Raw genomic sequence first — 20,728 nt, 5'->3', positions numbered from 1 at the left:
CAGACCCAACACATGAAAACAGGAGCCGGATGTCTGAGCAGCGTGCTCCTTCATAGTGAGGATCTGTTCAAGGCGAACGCCAAGATTTTTGACACAGGTTTTCGGAATGGGAGGGGTACCCAGGTCAGTTGGCCACCAATTAGGGGTCCATAATAATTGGGCCTCCCTGAAAAGCATGATCTCCGCCTTTCCCACATTGCACTGAAGGAGATTACCCCTCATCCATTGAGAGATAGTTCTCATTCCTGAAGAGAAGGTTTCCTGCACTGATGGAGTGAACTTTGCAAACGGAAAAAGCAGTTGAGTATTGTCAGCATAGGAGATGGGAATAAACCCACAGCTCCTTAACAGGTTGGCCAAAGGAGCCACGTAAATATTAAACAGAGTCAGGCTCAGACAGGAGCCCTGAGGTACTCCCTTGGTCAATTCTGTTGGGGCTGAGCGATATGGGCTGAGGTTGACAGCCTGCGAGCGAGAGGATAGAATACTCTTTAGCCACTGAAGAGCCGAGTCTCTAAGTCCAATCTCCTCCAGTCTCCTGAGCAGTATCTGATGGGAAACTGTGTCGAACGCGGCGGATAGGTCCAATAGCACCAGAATTGTGGAATGGCCCCTATCTAGATGTTGTCGGTGACCGCTAGTAGGGCTGATTCTGTGCTGTAATTAGGCCAAAAACCTGACTGGGAAGAGTCAAGGCTACCCGTCCGTTCGACATAATTGGAGAGATGTGTGTTTATGTGCTTCACCAATAGCTTGCTCAGGAATGGGAGGAGCGAAATAGGACGGAGATTGGAAAACTCAGTCAGCGGGGCCTTGGTGTTCTGTTAATTGGCTGGCCTCGTTAGCATCATGTTTTAAGCACCACAAACGGCTGAATAAATGATGCACCCATAGTGATGGCTATTGCATCCCGTCAGTGGCACACAATTCAAAACTGGGGCTATTGCTGCTCAGCATAGGATTCTATATGGGAATTTACTCAGTAGGGCACAATGTATTAGATCAAAACTACATCTTCCATTACACGCGTGAGATGCTGTACATCCTATTGTTGTATCAGGCACTTATTTTATCCAAGCACATACATGATTTTTCTGCTTTGGAGAGATATTGCTCCTCAGTTTTGTGAGAGTCCATAAAGTAGTGCAGTGTTTCAATTATTTAAACTCAGTAGCGCCGGAAATTGCCATCGCATTTATTCCAATGTAAGTTTTTTTTTCTGTAATTTGGCCCCTTGTACTGGTTATGAATAGAATATAGACATATCTGTGCAGTATACATACCTGCCTTGACTCTACTAAGAGGCAATACCCCACAAATTAAATGTGAACACTACACTGTGAGAAACAATGTGTGTGCATTTCCCCAAAAATCAATAAAATCCCTGCAACTCTCCACCATCAGAAAACTAAAATATGCTGAATACCTCGAACAACATAATTTACATTATTCTCCCACAAAATAATGGATTTACTTGTCTTTGAAAATATAAATTGTAAGCCTAATCACAATATATCCACTCTCCATAAAAAAAATGAAAAGTAAGTCTCCTCTTACTTGAAAGAATGCGGTTGTCGGGTGGGAGTAGTAAACGTTTACCATGCTGCAACTGGCAGTACAGCTCTACCAAGGAACAGAAGGTATATCTTCAGATTGATTCAGAAAAAGGTTAAGTGAGATTTACTCTACAGCCAGATCATGACATGGTTGGCAGGCAGTTGGCATGCCTTCGTGTCTATCGTTACAATTCAGAAAAGGCATTTATGAGTACGTTAAGCAGTATTTACTCAAGTACTCATAAATGGAATTCATAAAGTTACGCGCAGAGATCTGGTATTTCAGTCGTATCTCACATGCGCAGAGTTCTAAGGCACAAGTGCATTATCTACATACACCTATGCCTACGTTTGTAGTATAAATGTTGGAGTTACAGGAAAAACTGGAACAGGCACTACAGAGTAAGAGGAAAGGAAAACTTAAGTAGGGGCGCAGGGATGGACATGCAAATACAGAATCACACCTACAAACCACTCGCCAGCACAACCAGCACAAAGCACACCACCCTTAAAAAAGGCTATATACTTGGACACTTTGCAGTTCTATCTATCTATCTATCTATCTATCTATCTATCTATCTATCTATCTATCTATCTATCTATCTATCTATCTATCTATCTATCTATCTATCTTTCTATCCATCCATCCATCATTCTACTGAAAAAGTCAAAGTAACGTTATAGTTAGGTGAATATCTCAGTGACAACATTAACGTTTTGAACAAAAAAAAAACACAGAAATTCACCAGTTATAGTTAGCAGAGCTCCCTTTTTTTATAAACAAATCAGCCCACGGGGATAGGGTCACTGGCACAGTGAGGGGGGCCATGTGGCCTCCTCTCCTTGTTTACGAATTTGGCCCTTGGGGGATGTGATCCCTGGGGCAACCATTGGCTCAGGGAGGAGGGCATGCGTTCCAAACCCTTAATTAAATAAGCCTGGCCCCAGGGGATGGGGTACCTGGGGCCCAAAATGGGCTAGAGGAGAGGAACCCCACTTATGCCCCCCTCCCCATATATTTATATGAAAAAATGGCTGCTGATGTTTTCTTTTGTTTGTTTTTGCAGCTATCCCACAAGAGTCCTGTGGGATCACAGCAAAAAACTGAGATTTTTTAAAATGTTGGCATTAGGAGCTCCCTCGGGCCCAAGGGAAAAAAAGCTCCCTGGGCCAATCAGAACGCTCTATTTTTTGTAAACTGGGTTTGAGAGACTATCGGCAGAATCCCTCAAAGTCCAGATATATAGAAATATTTTTGAACCTTTATTTCTCAGAAACTATTTAACGGATTTACACCACATCACAACAAGCAGAATCTGTGAACCAGATCTAGCTTCCTGACAATTTTGGTATAATTTCATTCAGCAGTTTTTGCAGCAGTGCTGCTTGGGAAATTTGCTTTTGGTACCACCATTCTTTCTCGGCCTCCACTTGACGGAGCGCCTCAAAGCTTTCTCCGAAGGAGGTGAAGTGACTTTGCGTTTTTGGGGGAAAGTTTCAATTTATTAGCAAACCCAAAAGCCTCCTTGTCTATGGACTGTGATTTTTAAAATTTTGTGTTCTGATATTGTATCCTGTATCGGTATTGAAGGAGCGGAGTATCCGCTTTCTAGATACGCTCTAGAACCTCGAGTCAATGGTACTTTTCTCAGCATGAAAGCGAAGGTGGGAGAGAAATAGTTAGTGGGTCAATCTTTTCAATTTCCAATTCACTATGACTCTTAAGAATCACAGACTACCAAATAAGGTTAGTTGGTTTATTGAAAGTCTAAAAATAATTGGCCATACAGGCAACTCAAGATGAGGGTGTGGAAATACATTGGGACTAATACAAAGCCAAACCTGCGGATGAAATTAAGGTAGTGCAACATGTACAGAATAATTAGTTTGAGAATCAGGATACATAAGATTGGGGAACAAACGTCCAAGTTCCCTTGCATCAAAGGTTTGTGAGAATAAAGCATTAATCTGTCCCTACACTAGCACTAATGTGACATTCCTAAATAAGTATTTTGTGGGGCAGGATCTCTCAAGGTGTCAGAGTGTAAAGACTTCCAAGTCTCCTCACATCATTTGGGTCAACCAGCATGAAACTACTAAGACAGATATATATATATATATATACATTTATGACCCAGTATCCTTTTCTCTGAACGAGAGGAGTGGCCAATCCAGGGCGGGCCACAGGTAACTGTTAAAGGGAGGTCCACAGTACGCACCATTTCGGCACATCTCCGCCTCTGAGGAAGAAGTAATTGAACACTTCGAAACGCGTCAGGCTCTTTGGTGTTGCCGAACTGTTCAAGCAATTTATGTCCCTGCAACTCTCATACCTATTAAAGGCTTGCACCTACGAACTGTGTCAGAGTGACTCCCACTGCAGGGAAACCTTCGAGCGACGATATTTGGCGGCAGTCCCAGCCGCCGAGAGAGCACCACCACTTGGGAGGGGGCCAAGAGGTCCGGTTATTATCGGCCCTTAATTGGGGACACAGTGAAGGATTTAGATAGAGGCACAGACATCAAGGCCCATCTGTGGGCTTGAAGAACAAGTTACTTACCTTCGGTAACGATGTATCTGTAAGAAACATTAGTTAGTTAGATTCCTCACCTTAGAATATCCCCAGGCGTCAGACTGGATCCGGAAGATTTTTGTAGCAATACCCCTTGCGCGTCGCTAGGCGTTGTCTGCGGCTCCGCGTCCGTCGTTGGCGTCGTGCACCGGAATGACGTCGTCGGAGTACTTAGACGCCGCCCTCGCGCGCTGACGTCAGTTCTTGTACATAGCTTTCCGCGCCAGGAACGCAGAGCCATGCAAGAGACCAACACTGGTGCCAAAAAATCTAGGGCCCTGAAAAGGATAGCCTTAACCCTAGATGTCAGTTCGCAGAACGGGGAGGATGGGTGGGTCGGTGAGGAATCTAACTAACTAATGTTTCTTACAGATACATCGTTACTGAAGGTAAGTAACTTGTTCATCTGAAAGAAACACGTTAGTTAGATTCCTCACCTTAGAATAGATACCCAAGCAATACCAACCCCGGTGGTCGGTCTGTGAACCAAGATCACACCAGAAAGTCCTGGAGGACAGAACGGCCAAAGAAGCCATCCCTCCGGACTTGGCTGTCTAAGCAATAGTGCCTGGCAAACGTGTGCAGCGAAGCCCACGTCGCCGCCTGACAGATGTCCTGCAAAGGGACTCCCCGTCCCAAAGCAGTAGTAGCCGCTGTGGCCCGAGTAGAATGGGCTCGCAGCCCAACAGGAGGGACCTTTTTTGCCAAGGATTAACAGGTTTTTATACACAAAACGACCCACCGGGAGATGGTCCGTTTGTGCACAGCTTTCCCCTTCTTAGCACCCACGTAGCCAACGAAAAGCTGGTCGTCCACCCGGAACTGTTTCGTGCGGTCCAAATAAAAGGAGAGCGCACGTTTTGGGTCCAGACGGTGGAGCCGCTCTTCCTCTTTGGAAGGATGCGGAGGCGGAAAGAAGGTGGGCAAGGTGACAGATTGCCCAAGATGAAAGGGGGTCACCACTTTCGGTAGAAAGGAAGGACGAGGCCGAAGGACAACCTTGTCCGGATGAACAGAGAGAAAAGGAGGCTTGGACGATAGAGCCTGGAGCTCACTCACCCGTCTAGCCGAGGTGATGGCTACCAGGAAAGCAGTCTTAAGAGTCAGAAGACGAAGAGGACAATTGTGAAGAGGCTCAAAGGGAGCGCACATCAGAAATGTTAAGACAAGATTCAAGTCCCACTGAGGCATTACGAAAGGGACAGGAGGGAACGTGTGAGTAATGCCTTTAAGAAAGCGTGAAACTACAGGGGACTTGAAAAGAGAGGGCTGATCAGGAAGCCGTAAGAAGGCAGAGATGGCAGCAAGATAACCTTTCAAGGTGCCCAAGGCAGAAGAAAGAGGAGAACCTCAGAAAGAGGGGCGGAAAGGGGACCCACAGCCTTTGCTGTGCACCATGCCACAAATTTGTTCCACCGGCAGGCGTATACCGTCTTTGTGGAGGGACGCCTGGCTGCCAGAATGATATCACAGACTTCAGGAGGCAAGTCAAATGGCATCAACTGCCGCCGCTCAATCTCCACGCATGGAGGTGGAGGCTGGACAGATTCGGGTGGAGGACCGTCCCCTGCTGCTGCGACAGAAGATCCTCCCGAAGGGGCAGACGTATCGGAGGATCGGTCAACATACTGAGTAGCTCGGGATACCAGTACCTTCGTGCCCAATCGCGCCTGATCTTCTTCAGCACTCTGGGCAGAAGTGGTATAGGCGGAAAGGCGTACAACAGACCGCAACTCCACTCGCGACGAAAAGCGTCGCTGAGCGAGTGCCGCCTTGGAAATTCCAACGCGCAGAACTGCTGACATTGCGCGTTCTCGTCGGTGGCGAATAGATCTAACCAAGGCTCTCCCCACTGCTGAAAGACACCTTGCGCCACCTCAGAGTTCAGACGCCATTCGTGATCCATCATGCACCGGCAGCTGAGTTCGTCTGCTCTGGCGTTCAGAGAGCCCGCCAGATGTTGAACCACCAGGGTGATGCCCTGGTGTTCCAGCCATGTCCAGAGGCGCAGAGCCTCCTGACAAAGGGTCCACGACCCCACCCCGCCCTGTTTGTTGCAATACCACATGGCGGTGGTGTTGTCCGTGAACACCTGCACGACACTTCCCCGGACAGAGGGAAGGAAGGCTTTCAGTGCAAGTCGGATCGCTCTCAGCTCCAACAAGTTGATGTGGAGGCGAGACTCCGCCGGAGACCAGAGGCCTCTGATCTCCGCCTCTCCCATATGGCCACCCCATCCCAGGAGGGACACATCCGTCACTACGACATGCTCCGGTAGGGGTAGGGAGAGGCTCTTGCCCGTGACCCAATCGCGGTCCATGAGCCACCACTGCAACTGCTGTGCTGTGCCCTCCGAGATCAAGACATGGTCGGACAGGTTGCTGTGATGCTGGGCCCACTGAAACTACAGGTCCCACTGCAGAGCCCGCATGCGCCGCCTGGTGTGATGCACTAGTAGGATGCAGGAGGCCATCAGCCCCAGAAGCCGCAACACTAGCCTGACCGAAACCCAGGATAGAGGCCGAAAGATGGGAATCAGGGCCTGTATATCCTGGACCCGCTGTTCCGGTGGATGAACCCGGAACTGCGCCGAATCGAGAACCGCTCCGATGAAGAGGAGCTTCTGAGAGGGGCTCAGATGTGACTTCGGCACGTTGATGGAAAACCCCATCAAATGCAGGAGATCCACCGTAGTCTGGAGGTGGGAGACGACTGCCTGGGGCGAGCCCGCCTTCAACAACCAGTCGTCGAGATAGGGGAAGACTGGAACCCCTGATCTGCGCAGATGAGCTGCGACCACCGCCATCACTTTCGTGAACACCCGAGGGGCACTGGTAAGGCTGAAGGGGAGCACTGTGAACTGAAAGTGCTCCTGACCCACCGTGAACCGCAGGTAACGCCGGTGGGCCGGCAGGACGGGGATGTGGAAATATGCATCCTGCAAGTCCAACGCTACCATCCAGTCTCCAGGGTCTAGGGCAGCTAGAACCTGAGCCAAAGTCAACATTTTGAACCGTTCCTTCCGGAGGAAGGCCTTGACGTTCCGGAGGTCCAAGATAGGGCGTAGGCCCCCTTTGCCCTTCTTGGGAACCAGAAAGTAGTGGGAATAACAACCACAACCTACTTCTGGGCTCGGAACGCGCTCGACGGCCTCTTTGGCCAAGAGGGCCGAAACTTCCTTTTGCAGAAGATTCAAATGATCCTCCGAGATACGGTGGAAGCTCGGACTAGGAAGGCTTTGATGCGGATGCTGCCGGGGTGGATGTGGACTGACCGCGTTGTCCTCCAGTACCGCCTTGGCGGAAACCACGTCCGTGACCGCATGCAGGCTGGTTCTGCGGCCGGTGGCTAGGCGGACGTGAGGAGGTGCCCCTTCCTTGGCCACGAAAGGAGCGAAAAGCGGAAGGTTGTGGCCGCGGGGCCGAGAGGCCCAAGGACTTGGCCGTAGCCAGGGAGTCCTTGAAGCGAGCCAGCGCACTGTCCGCTTTCTCACCAAAAAGGCGAGCGCCATCAAAAGGCATGTCCATTTGAATGCTCTGGACATCCCCTGAAAAGAACGTGGACCGCAGCCAGGCGTGACGTCGAAGCGCCACCGTGGTAGAAATCGCCCTACCCAGCGAGTCCGTAGTGTCGAGTCCACATCGGATTGCATGGCGCGCTGCATCTCTCCCATCGGCCAGAGCCGAGGAAAGCTGTGCCCGGGCCTCCTCCGGGCACAGGGGCAGCACGTCCTCCACCGTATCCCACAGAGAGTGGGAATAACGGTCCAAGAGACAGGCGGTGTTCAAAGACCAGAGGCCCAAACTGAGCGAGGAGAACAGATTTTTACCAAACTGTTCCAGTCTCTTGGAATCCCGGTCCGGAGGAGCGTACGGGAAGGAGGATTGGGAGGTAGAGGCCTGGATAACCAGACTCTCGGGGTTGGGTGTTGGGACAGAAAACTGGGGTCGCCCGGAGCAGGGCAGTGGCGCCTGGCAACGTTCCTATCCACAGGAGGGACTGTGGAGGGCTTGGACCAGGTGCCCAATGAGGGCCTCATTGAATTGCAGCAGAGGCTCAGTGGAGCTTGCGGCAGACTGAAGCACCTCAGTGAGGATGTTAGTCCTCACAGCCACGGCAGGCAGCTCAAGCCCAAGGGCTGCGGCCGCCTTGCGCAGCACCACAGAAAAAGCTGCACCCTCCTCCGAAGCCACAGTCGGAGGAGAGATGAATCCAGTGTCCGGTGAGGTATCCAAACCACTGGCCTCCCCCAGTTCATCTGCCCAGTCCTGCGAAAGTTGGCCCTGAAGGGCCAGAGGGTCCACGGACCCCTCCCAGTCGCCCCCGTCATCCGATTCCTGGTAAACAGGAGGAATGATCGGAGCCGGACGATAGACAAAATGTGACTCTAGCGGCGTCGGATGCGGCGTCGAGCGGCGCCGCACCGGCGTCGGGTCAGGACAGGGGCTGAACCGGGGATCGACGTCGACCGGACGGCGGTGGCACTGGTGTCGACACCGGCGGAGGAGGAGTGACGAGGTCGACCGGCGTCGACGGGGGCCCAGGCCTGGGCCCCTCGGGGACCTGCGGCGTCGGGCCGGAGCCTCCAACGACGCCGGGGCCGGAACCGCCGGCGCGCAAGGTCGCCCAGTCGAGTCCGCGGGGCCCGAAGGCGCGCCAGCGGGCGTCGACGGCGGGACCAGGCTCCTCATGGCCGAGAGGAAGGCACTGACCTCCGCCGGTGTCGCATCAGTCCCAGGGATCGGCGGGTATGGGGACGTGCGCGGCGCCTGCGGCTCCGGCGGACCCGCAGGGGTGGAACCACCCTGACCCTCGGCTGAGTCGCGCGACCGGCGAGGGGAGTCCGAAGAGCGGTGTCGCCTCTTGGACTTCTTGGAGCGCTTCGACTTACCCGAAGACTTCGAGCCAGACGAGCAATGAGTTCGACTGCGGCTCCGCGACCGATCCTTGGACCTCCTCCTGGACCGGGATCGAGAGGGGCGCGGAGCCGAGTGGTGAGGCTCGAGAAGCTTACGGAACCGCTCGCGCCTAGCTTTCGAGGTCAGGGCCATACAATCGGAACATGACTCCGCGTCGTGGTCGAGCCCCAAACAGTACAGGCACCGGCGGTGATGATCGGTCACCGACATCAGTCAGTGACAGTCGTCGCAGGCCTTGAAACCAGGCATCCTACCGGCACCAGAGTCGACGAAGTGACCAAAAAGAGTCAAAATATTTAGTCAAAAAATGACTAAAGGGGTAGCTCTCCCGGATCGGTGCTTACTGGCGCGGAAAAAAGAAGAACTGACGTCAGTGCGCGAGGGCGGCGTCTAAGTACTCCGACGACGTCATTCCGGCGCACGACGCCAACGACGGACACGGAGCCGCAGACGACGCCTAGCGACGCGCAAGGGGTATTGCTAAAAAATCTTCCGGATCCAGTCTGACGCCTGGGGATATTCTAAGGTGAGGAATCTAACTAACGTGTTTCTTTCAGATAGTGGCGGCAGTGTAATTATGCGGGAACTGATCGATATCAGAGTGGTCTACATGGCCCAGCATTCCTCGCTTCTACCGCGACGAGCTGCCTATTTAGGCGGGGTTCCTGGGAACATCTATGACCCAGTATCCTTTTCTCTGAACGAGAGGAGTGGCCAATCCAGTGCGGGCCACAGGTAACTGTTAAAGGGAGGTCCACAGTACGCACCATTTCGGCACATCTCCGCCTCTGAGGAAGAAGTAATTGAACACTTCGAAACACGTCAGGCTCTTTGGTGTTGCCGAACTGTTCAAGCAATTGATGTCCCTGCAACTCTCATACCTATTAAAGGCTTGCACATACGAACTATGTCAGAGGGAAACCTTCGAGCGACGATATATATATATGCATATATATATATATATATATATATATATATCTCCCCCCCCCCCCCCCCCCGTTACATAAGCATATTGAATACATGAATAATTGTCAGTGGTATACTCGAATTCTGCACTTCACGGTTAAATCGAAATGCCCCTAATTTTACACCACCATTCACATTATAACTATTCACATTCTAATGCCTCATGTTAATGCAATGAAAGGATATGTGTGGATGCGAACTACTAGTGATTATGATACACCCCTACAAATGAAAAATGAATTTTGCGCTACATCAGTATCGTAAGATGGTCTTTATTGAGTTTCTCTACTCACACCTTCCTCAACCAGATTCAGCAATGAAGCAGCAAAACCTTCTCATAAGATGTCTGCCACTCCCAACATTAATGGCTGTCTTCTGGTTCCATCCAAAATGCTTATAATGCTTCATGCTAAGCACTGGCTGGAGGGGGTGACCCGTTACCTCACTTTGTGTAAGCCTCTGTGTGGATGATCCAGAATATAAATGACTCTCCAGCACAGCAATAGCTCGAACGAGTGGCCCAAAATCCCCCCTATGGACTGTTAGGTTAATAGGTGGATGCATTTTTCTTAGTAGTCTAAATGTATATTTGTATTCAAGGGGATTGATACTCTATGCAAACGTCTGGTATTCTGCAGCACTGTGTACATCAAAATGTATTATTTGGTTTAATTCATACAAATACTTGCTCCACATTTTCCTGAATGTACAATAGGTCAAACTTTAGACTGTCCCTCATCTGAATAAATGTTTTACATCTTACAGGTACAACTGATCCATTATAACCATGAATTATATACAAACGTTACAGAAGCTGCCAAAAGTCCAAATGGATTGGTGATAATTTCAATATTTTTAAAAGTAAGTATATCCAGTAAATGCATGTGATAAAGTTTAATACATGTTGTGAAGCTGTCCAGTGTATTTTCAGTGTGTCTGCCGGTTTCACCTGACAGACATTGTCAATTGAAATGTAAATAAATATATATTGCCGTCAAACCTCTCTCGGGGTTCCCTGAGCTGACAGTTGAACTTAATAGTATGACACCCTTAAACTTCTTCACAGGAATCCCAAACACATCTAACCTGTCGGCAGTCATGAATATGTGTGAATCTCATGAGGGGGATTCAGCAAAATGGTGTGTGCGAACTGACAAATCTAAACCGGATGTGACTGTGCGGCATAATGTGAGCAGGATTACCTGATCATTCAAATTAACAAATGACCCCGTAGCCCTTCTGGTGCTCTGGTGTTTTATCGGTCGGATGCAAGCTAGTGAGCTGCTTTTAGAGCAGGGTGGACTTCCCTGACCCAACCATGTGCCCATATCCTGGCTACTGCAGTGGAAAGGCTAGGGTGATCATTGTTGTCAGCGTTGATTGTGTTTCCACAGGGTAACCCTGTCATTCTTACTATTTCTCAACATTCTCTGCTTTCCACAGAGGGGAAGGCCTCTGTCCATTGCCAAGAAGTCTTCCTCCAAGCAACCCACCCAACCTATCATGCATCTACTCCATTTATGTGTCACATGACACCCATTCACTCTTCGCAACCATTAACTCCTACGTTACATACCTTTTATCTTTTCTTGTGCTTTTTGAGCGCAGGTTCCCTGTTCTGACAAGTGCACGTTCTGTGGTGAGCTCCATAACACTCGCCCCCAGGCTGCCACTTTACAAGCCTTTTAACTGCCTTCCTCATTTTATGACTGAGGCTTCTTTTTAATATTGCATGGATTTCGACAATGGAAATATCATCTATTGAACCATAAATATTTCAAATTCATTTTATTCTGTTGTAATTGAATTTATATAACTCTAATACTTCTTAGTACCCCTAATGAGGCATGCTGTATGCTAGGCAGCACAGTGCTCTGGAGCCAGGGTTTTTTTCAGTAGTTATTGTTGATTATTGAGTTACTCTTGTGCTCTTAAGAAACCATTTACTCAAGTTTCTATTTGTGGTAGATTAAATTAATAGGCGTTAGGTGTGTTCTTTTGTCAGAGGGGTGTGTGAATTCATGCAGTTGGTTTGATGTTATTATTAGATGAGCTACAGGTGGCTAAGTATTGTTAGGTTACAGGGGAATGACTTTCAAAGGAGAGGTTGTGATCTTTGAAATGATGTGTGGGCAGTTAGCAGAAGTATAACAGGGATTAAGGCAAACATGCATGTGACTTAGAGTAAGCTGTGCTCAGAGAGAGGAGGTATGTAGAGGAGAAGTTCATTTGAAAGAAAAGGAGGGGCAACAATTGGAACTTTTGAGTCAAGTTAAATTTTCATGAGAATGCACATGAGGATTTTTGAGACTGCATGCAACAATCCGAGGATGCAAAACTGTAAAACGAAACAGTATTTGCATATGAGATACATTATGTACTTTGATAAGCGCTAGACTAAGGTAAAGTCTATCCCCTGAAAGGCTACTACTAAACTTCTGCTTTATCAAGGACCATGGATCACCTCAAGGGCTGGAAGAGCAAAGTAATGACTGGAAGAATATATAGGGAAATATCAAGAGGCTTAGGTTGCTCTCAAAGGCAGCAGCAACCTCGTGATCATAGAAACGAGAAAGAGTATATGAGGTAAATCAAGCAAACATTTAAGAAGGTTCTACAAATCAGATGTCTTCTGATTTACACTCTTTTAAACAGATTAATAGTAAAATCTCATTAAAGAAGCACAACAGTAAACAAATGCTCTCTGACCTCATTCTTCTCACTTTTTAACAACGTTGTAAGACCGAGGGAAATGAGCAAATAAAAGCTAAAAAGCTCACAAAATGTACAATGTCCATATTTTCGTTTTACAGAGTTTAAAAAACGTCTTGGTGGAATGTGCACCAGAGGGATGGCTCCATTAAACCAGGAAGCTCCAGTTAAATAAAGTAATAGTCAGCAATTAAAATATCTCAAAATAAAAAAAACAGAGCACAAAAACTCATTGTATATACATTAGCTCATTATATGAATATATTTGTATGTCTGTAGCAAAAACCCATTTGAGAATGACAGCAATACTATACATAGCAACTAAGGACCAATGGAAATATGAGATTAAAATGGAAGCAACGACTCAAGACTGAAGCAACAACTGATGCACAGTAATGTTTGATACTTTAAATGATTAACCCTTTCGCTGCCAGGGCTCCTGTAGTGTAGTTCCTATTTCCCTTATAGGCTCTGCGCATTTAATAATATACACTATAGTTTTTTGCATAGGACTAAGGTCAGTAGGCTCCTACCGAGTGCATTAAACTTAATTAGTTGTATGTGCCAGCTAACTTAGAGGTCATTAGAAACTTCTCGAATAAACAAGAAGGGATTAGTTTCTGACAACCGCATAACCATGACAACTTTGTTTCCCTTAGAATCGGAACGCGTCTCAGAATCGTGGAAACAATAGATAACAGTTTCACTCAGTCAATCGTGCATGCTTAATTTCTCCAGAGTTACACAGAAATAGATAGACGGGCGTTTCAATAAAAAGGATTTATTGAACAGTCTTGTTTCTCGTGTAAGAGATATGAGCTGTTACAATCATTAGACAGTATGCAAAATATAATACGCTCAGCGTAAGCAGTAAGAGGAAATAAAGTGTAGTGCGAGGTAAGAGTAGGTGCTGGTTTCTATAGTAAGGTATATACTAAGTTTATATGCCAAGAGTCCCTCTAGGTTCTAGTCAGCTCTATACCTTAGAATGAGAGAGGTGGGGATCTCTTTCCGGGTCTCAAACTCTAGCACCCCGCGAAGGGAGTCAGAACACTGGAAGCTGGATTCTCTGCGAGCAGGGATGACAGCATCTGGTCAGTGCGTCAAGCCGGGATATGGTCTCTTCCGAACTTGCCATGGCGAACCGTGCAGTCAAGTCGTGCCGAGTCGGGCAGAGAAAGACGTCATGGATGAACCCCCAAGGAATAGTAGTTCATGCATAATAGATGAGTTCTTGGAGAAATCATAATCCCAGCTAGGGAAAGTCCTGATGGCTTAAGGGTCTGGTTTCTAAGAACTCGTGACGTGGGATGGGCGGATGTAGGTGACCATGCCTGTATTTGGATAGCATGGCTAATGCCTAAATAAGGACTGGGATTCTATGTCCAAATAGGGGCAATGCGAATTGTGCCTATATAAGGACATGATTTAGGGAAACCTATGTACGGGCATCTAAGTCGAAACACAACACTCCCTCCCCACCCCCCATGGCACGTCCTTTTTCGACTATTTGGAATAGTTCAAGCTTAGGCCCCCATAACTTTTTGTCCACATAAGGTATCTGCGTCAAATTTCCGTCGTTTTCTTCCAACATCCTAAGGATTCTAAAGGTACCAGGGGTTTGTGGGTTCCCCTGGAGGGGATGGGAAAATTAGGCAAAATACAGCTAAATTTGTTTTTTGGGGGGAAAAATGGGCTAGAAGTTCTGTATAATAAAGCGTCTGTTTTTTTCCCTGCAAATGATATCAACGAAGGGTTTGTGGTGCTAAAATCACTATCTTCTCAGCATTCAGGAACAAGAAGGCTTTTGTCAGAAAACCAACATTTTGTACACAGTTTTGTCATTTTACTGGGACATTGCCTATTTTTCCTATTTTTTGTGCTTTCAACCTTCTTCCAGTTAGTGGTAGAAATGGGCGTGAAACCAATAATTGAAAGATATACATTTCTGAAAAGTAGACAGGATTCTGAATTCAGAAAAGGGTCTTTTGTTTAGATCCTTCAAGGTTTTCCTATAGAAAGTAACAGTTGAAATAAAAGAATATTGAAATTTAGTGGAAAAAAACAGCAATTTGTGCCCACATTTTCACCTGTAACTTCTTCTAACTATGGGAGATTTCTGAAAGCTATATACAGTGACGTCCGTGGGACCCTTCTGGTTGCGGGGATATATAAGGCTTGTACGTTCACCAAGAACCTGAGCTACCCAGAGCCAATAACTGAGTTGCACCTTGCAATGGTTTTTCATTGTGTATACAGTGGTTCATTGGTGAATATAAAAAGTGAAAAATAGGTGTCAAGGAAACCTATGTATTTCTGAAATGGGAACAAGATATGGAGTTTAGAAGCCGTGGTTATTTGTGCATCTCTGAATTTGTGGGTACTCATATTAGCATGTGAATTAAAGGGTATTATTCAAAATGACTTCCTTTTTGCACACTATCTTACACTTGGAAGGCAGAAATGCATAGAAAGACAAATAGTAATAACACTTGTTCTCCTGAGTCCCAAACAAGTGAGGTATCATTTTACTCGAGAGACTGAGGGGAACGCTGGGTGGTAGAAAGTTTGTGCTGGTACTGTGATCCCAGACAGATATGTGAGGAAAATGTGATTTTTTTTAGCTAAATTTGAGGTTTACACTGGAGTTTGAGTAAAAAAACAATGGGGAATCCATGCAAGCTACATCTCACTGGACTCTCCGGGGGCCTAGTTGTCAGAAATGCCTTGGTTTAGTAGGTTTCCCTAGATGGCCGGCTAGCCCAGGAACAAAAACGCAGGTGCCCCCCCACCCCCTTGCATAACTAGGTTGTTTTGTGATAGATAATTCTGATGTCTCCACAATATGTTTTGGGCCCTTCCCTGTCGCCGGTACTTGGACAACCCAAACAAGTGATGTACCATTTTTATATAGAGACCTGGGGGAATGATCGGCTGATGGAAATTTTTGCGGGCCTGGTGATTCCACAACTTTCCTACACAGAACTGGAAGGAAAACATGATTTTTCTTTTAGTTAAAATTGAGGTTTGCAGGGGATTCTGGGTAAAAGAAATTTGGGGAAATCCATTCAAAACATACCTCCCTGGACTCCCCAGAATGTCTACTTTTCATAAATTCCTGGGTTTGGTAGGTCTCCCTAGATGGCCGCTGAGCCCGTAAGCAAAAATGCAGGCGCCCCCCTCTTGCAAAAACAGGTTGTTTTGTCATAGATATTTCTGAATACTAGACACCTAGAGGAGTCCAGGGATGTTTAACTTGTGTGGGTCCTCCAAAGTTTTCTTACCCAAAATCCCTTGCAAGTCTCAAATGTAGCTAAAAAGTCAAATTTTCCTCACATTCTGTGTGGGAAGGTTGTGAGATTCACACTTTCCTCCCACATCGGTTTGGAAAATTTGTTGGATCACTGCGCTGGCACAAATTTCCCACCACCCAGCGTTCTCCTCAGTCTCGCAATAAAAATGATACTTCACTTGTGTGGGTGCCCAAAGCAGTGTCAGACGAAAAACTTATGAAAAAAAACCTACCTTCCGGACCTACTTTGGTTCCCCCTCAGAATTAAATTTCATACGTTTTTAGGTTCTCTGCTTTGGCCACCCGCACAAATGAGGGATCATTTTTTATAGGAGACCAAGAGAAATGCTGGGTGGTGGGAAATTTGTGCCAGCGCAGTGATCCGACAAATTTTCCACACTGAAATTTGAGGAAAGTGTGAATTGTTAGCTAAATTTGAGGTTTATAGGGGATTCCGGGAAATAAGCCATGTGCCATCCACACACACCACCAGCCAACCACCATCCAGGCACATTGCCAGCAAGCAACAGTCCACACACAACAACAGGCTAAGTGACAATCCATTCAAACCACCAGACATGTGCATTCCATGCAGACCGCTAGCCAAGTGACAGTCCATGAACACTGCCAGCCCTGACATGCCCATTTGCATATCTCTGGTGCCTAGGGGCTCTCTGCCCCCCCCCGGGGGCAGTTCAGGGCTAGTCCCATCTTCCCCGTTGGGGGGGCAGAATTACTTCTGTTTTTATAATTATGGGTGGGGGTATGGTATTGCACATTGTGGGTACCCCCCATCCCTCTTTTATAATACCAAAAATCCCTGGTGTCTAGGCCTCTCTGCCCCCTGCAGTGTGCAGATCGGGGGTAATAGCCCCAATCTTCCCCCGGGGGGGCAGAAATGCTGTCCCTTTTGTTTTGGGTGGTGGGGGCACCAGCATGCCCATTCTGGGGAGCCCCCATCCCACTTTTAGGAAGAAAAAATATCCCTCTTGTCTAGTGGGCTTTCTGCTCCCCAGCGGACAGATAGGGGGTGATAACTCCCATTTGACTCCCAGGGCAGAAAGACTGTCCATTTTGTAATGGGGTGGGGGCATTGGCATGAAGATTGTGACCCACTAGGGAAGGGTACCTTCTGAAAGGGGATTCTTCCCTTTCCAATGATACCTCTCCAGTGTGCCTACGTGCTCGTGGGCTGAGATAGCGCCAGGAGCCCATAGTCAGTGATAGTGAAATAAGTCGATTGCCTCATTTCACTTTCAGTTTCAGTGTAATCACATCAGCGTGCCATGCTCGCCGATCGCCACTACTCTGAAAAAAGAAAATTCCTCAGGCAGCTGGGGAAGCTTTTCCCCAGCTCCCGAGGCTGAAAAAGAAAAAAAGAAATCCCTCTGCAGTTTACAGCAGAGGGATTTCTGACTGCTGTGTAGGTCCGTTTACGTCCTTGGCACAGCAGCACCGCAGCCGAGCACGTAACCATTACATCCTCGGCATGGAAGGGGTTAAACAATGGCACTCAAAGGTTATGACTGGAAAGGAGCCACAATTATTTTCTCATATAATATGGATTGTTCAATATCTCTTTTATACATCCAGGGTTATGGGTCTGCTTATATAATACATGGGATGAGCTGTGAACATTACAGCTTTTATTTCCATGAAAAATACAGTATTTTCATTTCCCCAGGATACCTTGGTTGGGTGGTCCTTTTCTTAGAGACTTTTAGGGTACCCTCTACACTAGTTGATTGAAAACTCTAGAGATTAGGTTGGTACCCTAGGCTTGCTTGCCATGAAGAAAAGAGTGGGTTGAAGAGAAAGATCCATGTGCCAATCCCGGGTCCTTCCTCCCTCCAGTCACTATTCCAACTCTTTTGCAGTCTCTTGGTTAATCCACTAGCCTATAATGAAGAAGGTTTAAAGGAAGGATCTGAGTAACCAGCCTGTGTCAACCGTGGTAAATTTCCATTGACAGAGAGCCTCCCACTCCCTCGTGCGCAAGACACATGATTAAAGGGACCTCAGCCTTTCATGTATAGGAGGACTGAGAGTGCTTGTTCTCAGAATGTTTACAGGTATTTAAAAATAGGAAGGGTAGCGAGGAACAAGCATGCCAAATTTACCAGTAGGACTGAGACTAATATTGCGAGAATTTTAGCCTTCAATCCACCAATAAGGAGTCATCCTACCAACCGTGGAGGCCACTGATAATCACAGAAATGGAACTGGGATTGCAATATGAGTGACTCCTATGGTGCAAAGGCTTTGGTTGTTTGTGATCTTCTGAAAGTCTGAGATGTATCCTGATCACAGATGTCCGACCAGACTACTCCCCATTGAAGCCCTTCCCCAATCAGACATATGCCAGTCAGACCATTAACCTCCCAGACCAGCATCAATAAGTCAAATACCCATACAGCCCATGCTCAGTTAAACTATTCCCCTATCTGGCCCTTTCTTACCCGGGCCTTGCACATCTCAGTTTCTGCATCTCCTCCAAAATGCTAAAGGCCACAGCACTCACACTGTGTTGAGGAACCCATTTGGCATGAAAGAACACTAAAAATCTACTTTCTTGGTACCAACTTTTGGTGACATATTTCATTAATACTCTTCCCTTCCAAAACTGCCGCTGCTTTCGCATTAGTAGCATCTCCTCAGTAGGTTCATTGGCAGCCAGTGGGTTATGCTCCCTTATTTGTATCACCAACAAGAAACCTCCGATTAGGGAGCCCCCAACCCTTCAGGGCGGCCTCGTAAACGGGCACGGAGAAGTGAAAGCAGTTGCAGTTTTGGAAGGGATTTGATGGGACTGACTGTTCCATTAATCGTTCTGGAAAACGGAGCCTATTTGATTCAAGGTGACTTTAACTAATGTCACTGCTGATTTTATTTTCCGTGACTGTTCTTTCCATCTGGATGTTATAAATATTGAATGCATCATGGGTTGCGAGAACATTTGGAACTTTTCTAACAATGAGTACCATCTCACGAACTATAGCACTTACCTGATCACCAAGGTGCATTGTGGGAGAAGCAGTTTCTGAACAGTCATGTGACCATAAGTATTTAAACATGCCGGCACGTACGCGCTCAATAACTGCCCTCTGTCCGTGACCAAGGCTGTGTATGCTGAAGCATGTTGGATTATGGAGGGCTCATGTACGGCAATACTTGGAAATAAATACGTTCCTTTCCAGAAGTGGGCCTCATTCGTTGTTTCAAAAGCGGGCTTCTCCGTGCCCGTTTACGAGGCCGCCCTGAAGGGTTGGGGGCTCCCTAATCGGAAGTTTCTTGTTGGTGAGATATATATATATATATATATATTCACTGAAAAAACCATGGGTTTCACACACGTTATAGTTAGGAATTAGCATTTAAAAAACCTTAGAAATTCAATGAAAAAACCAAAGGTTTCACACATGTTATAGTTAGCTGGACATTTCACTCGTAAAAAACCAATGAAATTCCCCCGTTATAGTTAGTTCAGCTAACTATAACTCGCGCGCCCGCAATGCACTGCTGATGACGTCACATATTACATCACTCATGACATGGTCAGTGACATCACTCATGACATCACTGATGACATCTCAAATGACATCACTGATGACATCATTCAGAGAATGTGTGTTTTTCAGAAAATTACATATGTTTTATATATGTATATCTCAAGGTCGATGGAAGAATAAATGGGTATATAAGTGTCTAAAGGGATGAATTGTTTTTGAAAAATTGATTGTATAACTGACTGATTAAGTGTATCTTAGTGAATACATGGCTTAGTGAGTAATGTTTAAATATGTAAATATCTGTATCAGTCTCTCACTTTGTGTATAAGTGGCTGCATGGGTTGGTGAGTAGCTACATGGGTGTCTATATAGGTTATTAGTTGGTTTTTTTAGTATCAGTGTCTGATGTCTGTATGGTTCGGTGGGGGGTATTACGTAGTGCATAGGTGCATGAATGAGTGACTCACTCTTTGTATGTGTTGAAGACAGCATGTGTGCAGGACTCTATGGGTGAATGAGTGTGTGCATGGGTGTATTAGTGAGTGAATGACTGTCTCAATAGTGTCTTCATAAGTAACTACATATGTTTTAAACTAGTATATGTGACAATTGGTGTATATAAGCGAGTATATGTGAGAGTGAGAGATTGGAAGAGTTCCTGTATGAATAAGTATGTGTTTCTATAAGTGATTGTTTAAAAGACTAAGTATGTGTAAGTCTCTGTAGAAGTAAGTGTGGCGGTGTGTGTATAACTGTATATGCAAGTAAATGTACGTTTGATTCTTTATTAGCATGAGTGACTATGTGTGTGAGTACCTCTATGGATGAGTGGCATTGTGTAACAGGATGTATACGTGTATGAGTACATATGATGAGTGAGTACATGTATGAGTGACTGTACAGGACTGTTGGTGAATGAGTGGATGTGTATGTGGATCTTAGAATTACTGAATAGGTTGTTGTAACTGGTATTGGTATGTCCATTGTTTTTAAAATTTTAATTTCTATTTTTGAATGTGTGTATCAAAGGTTATATTAGGGGCAGAGGTGGTCTGCCACTCTATCACAAGGATGATGTCATCAGTGATGTCATCAGTGATGTCATTTGAGATGTCATCAGTGATGTCATGAGTGATGTCACTGACCATGTCATGAGTGATGTAATATGTGACGTCATCAGCAGTGCATTGCGGGCGCGCGA

General features: G+C 46.6%; 1 protein-coding gene across 2 annotated transcripts in view; it reads left to right on the top strand.

The window, feature by feature from the left end:
• CA10 (carbonic anhydrase 10 (inactive)) overlaps window positions 1–20,728 on the top strand; it is an 812,800-nt gene that overhangs the window by 640,100 nt on the left and 151,972 nt on the right. For both annotated transcript variants that reach the window (XM_085614410.1, XM_085614411.1), the window contains exon 5: window positions 10,780–10,875. In XM_085614410.1, coding sequence (XP_085470536.1) covers window positions 10,780–10,875 — 96 coding nt within the window. The remainder of the gene's footprint in view (window positions 1–10,779; window positions 10,876–20,728) is intronic.

This window comes from Triturus cristatus, chromosome 7 (assembly GCF_964204655.1).
Source record: "Triturus cristatus chromosome 7, aTriCri1.1, whole genome shotgun sequence".
NCBI classification, from domain to species: Eukaryota; Metazoa; Chordata; class Amphibia; order Caudata; family Salamandridae; genus Triturus; species Triturus cristatus.
Note: the sequence above shows the minus strand (reverse complement) of the source record. Positions and strands in the feature narration are given on the sequence as shown.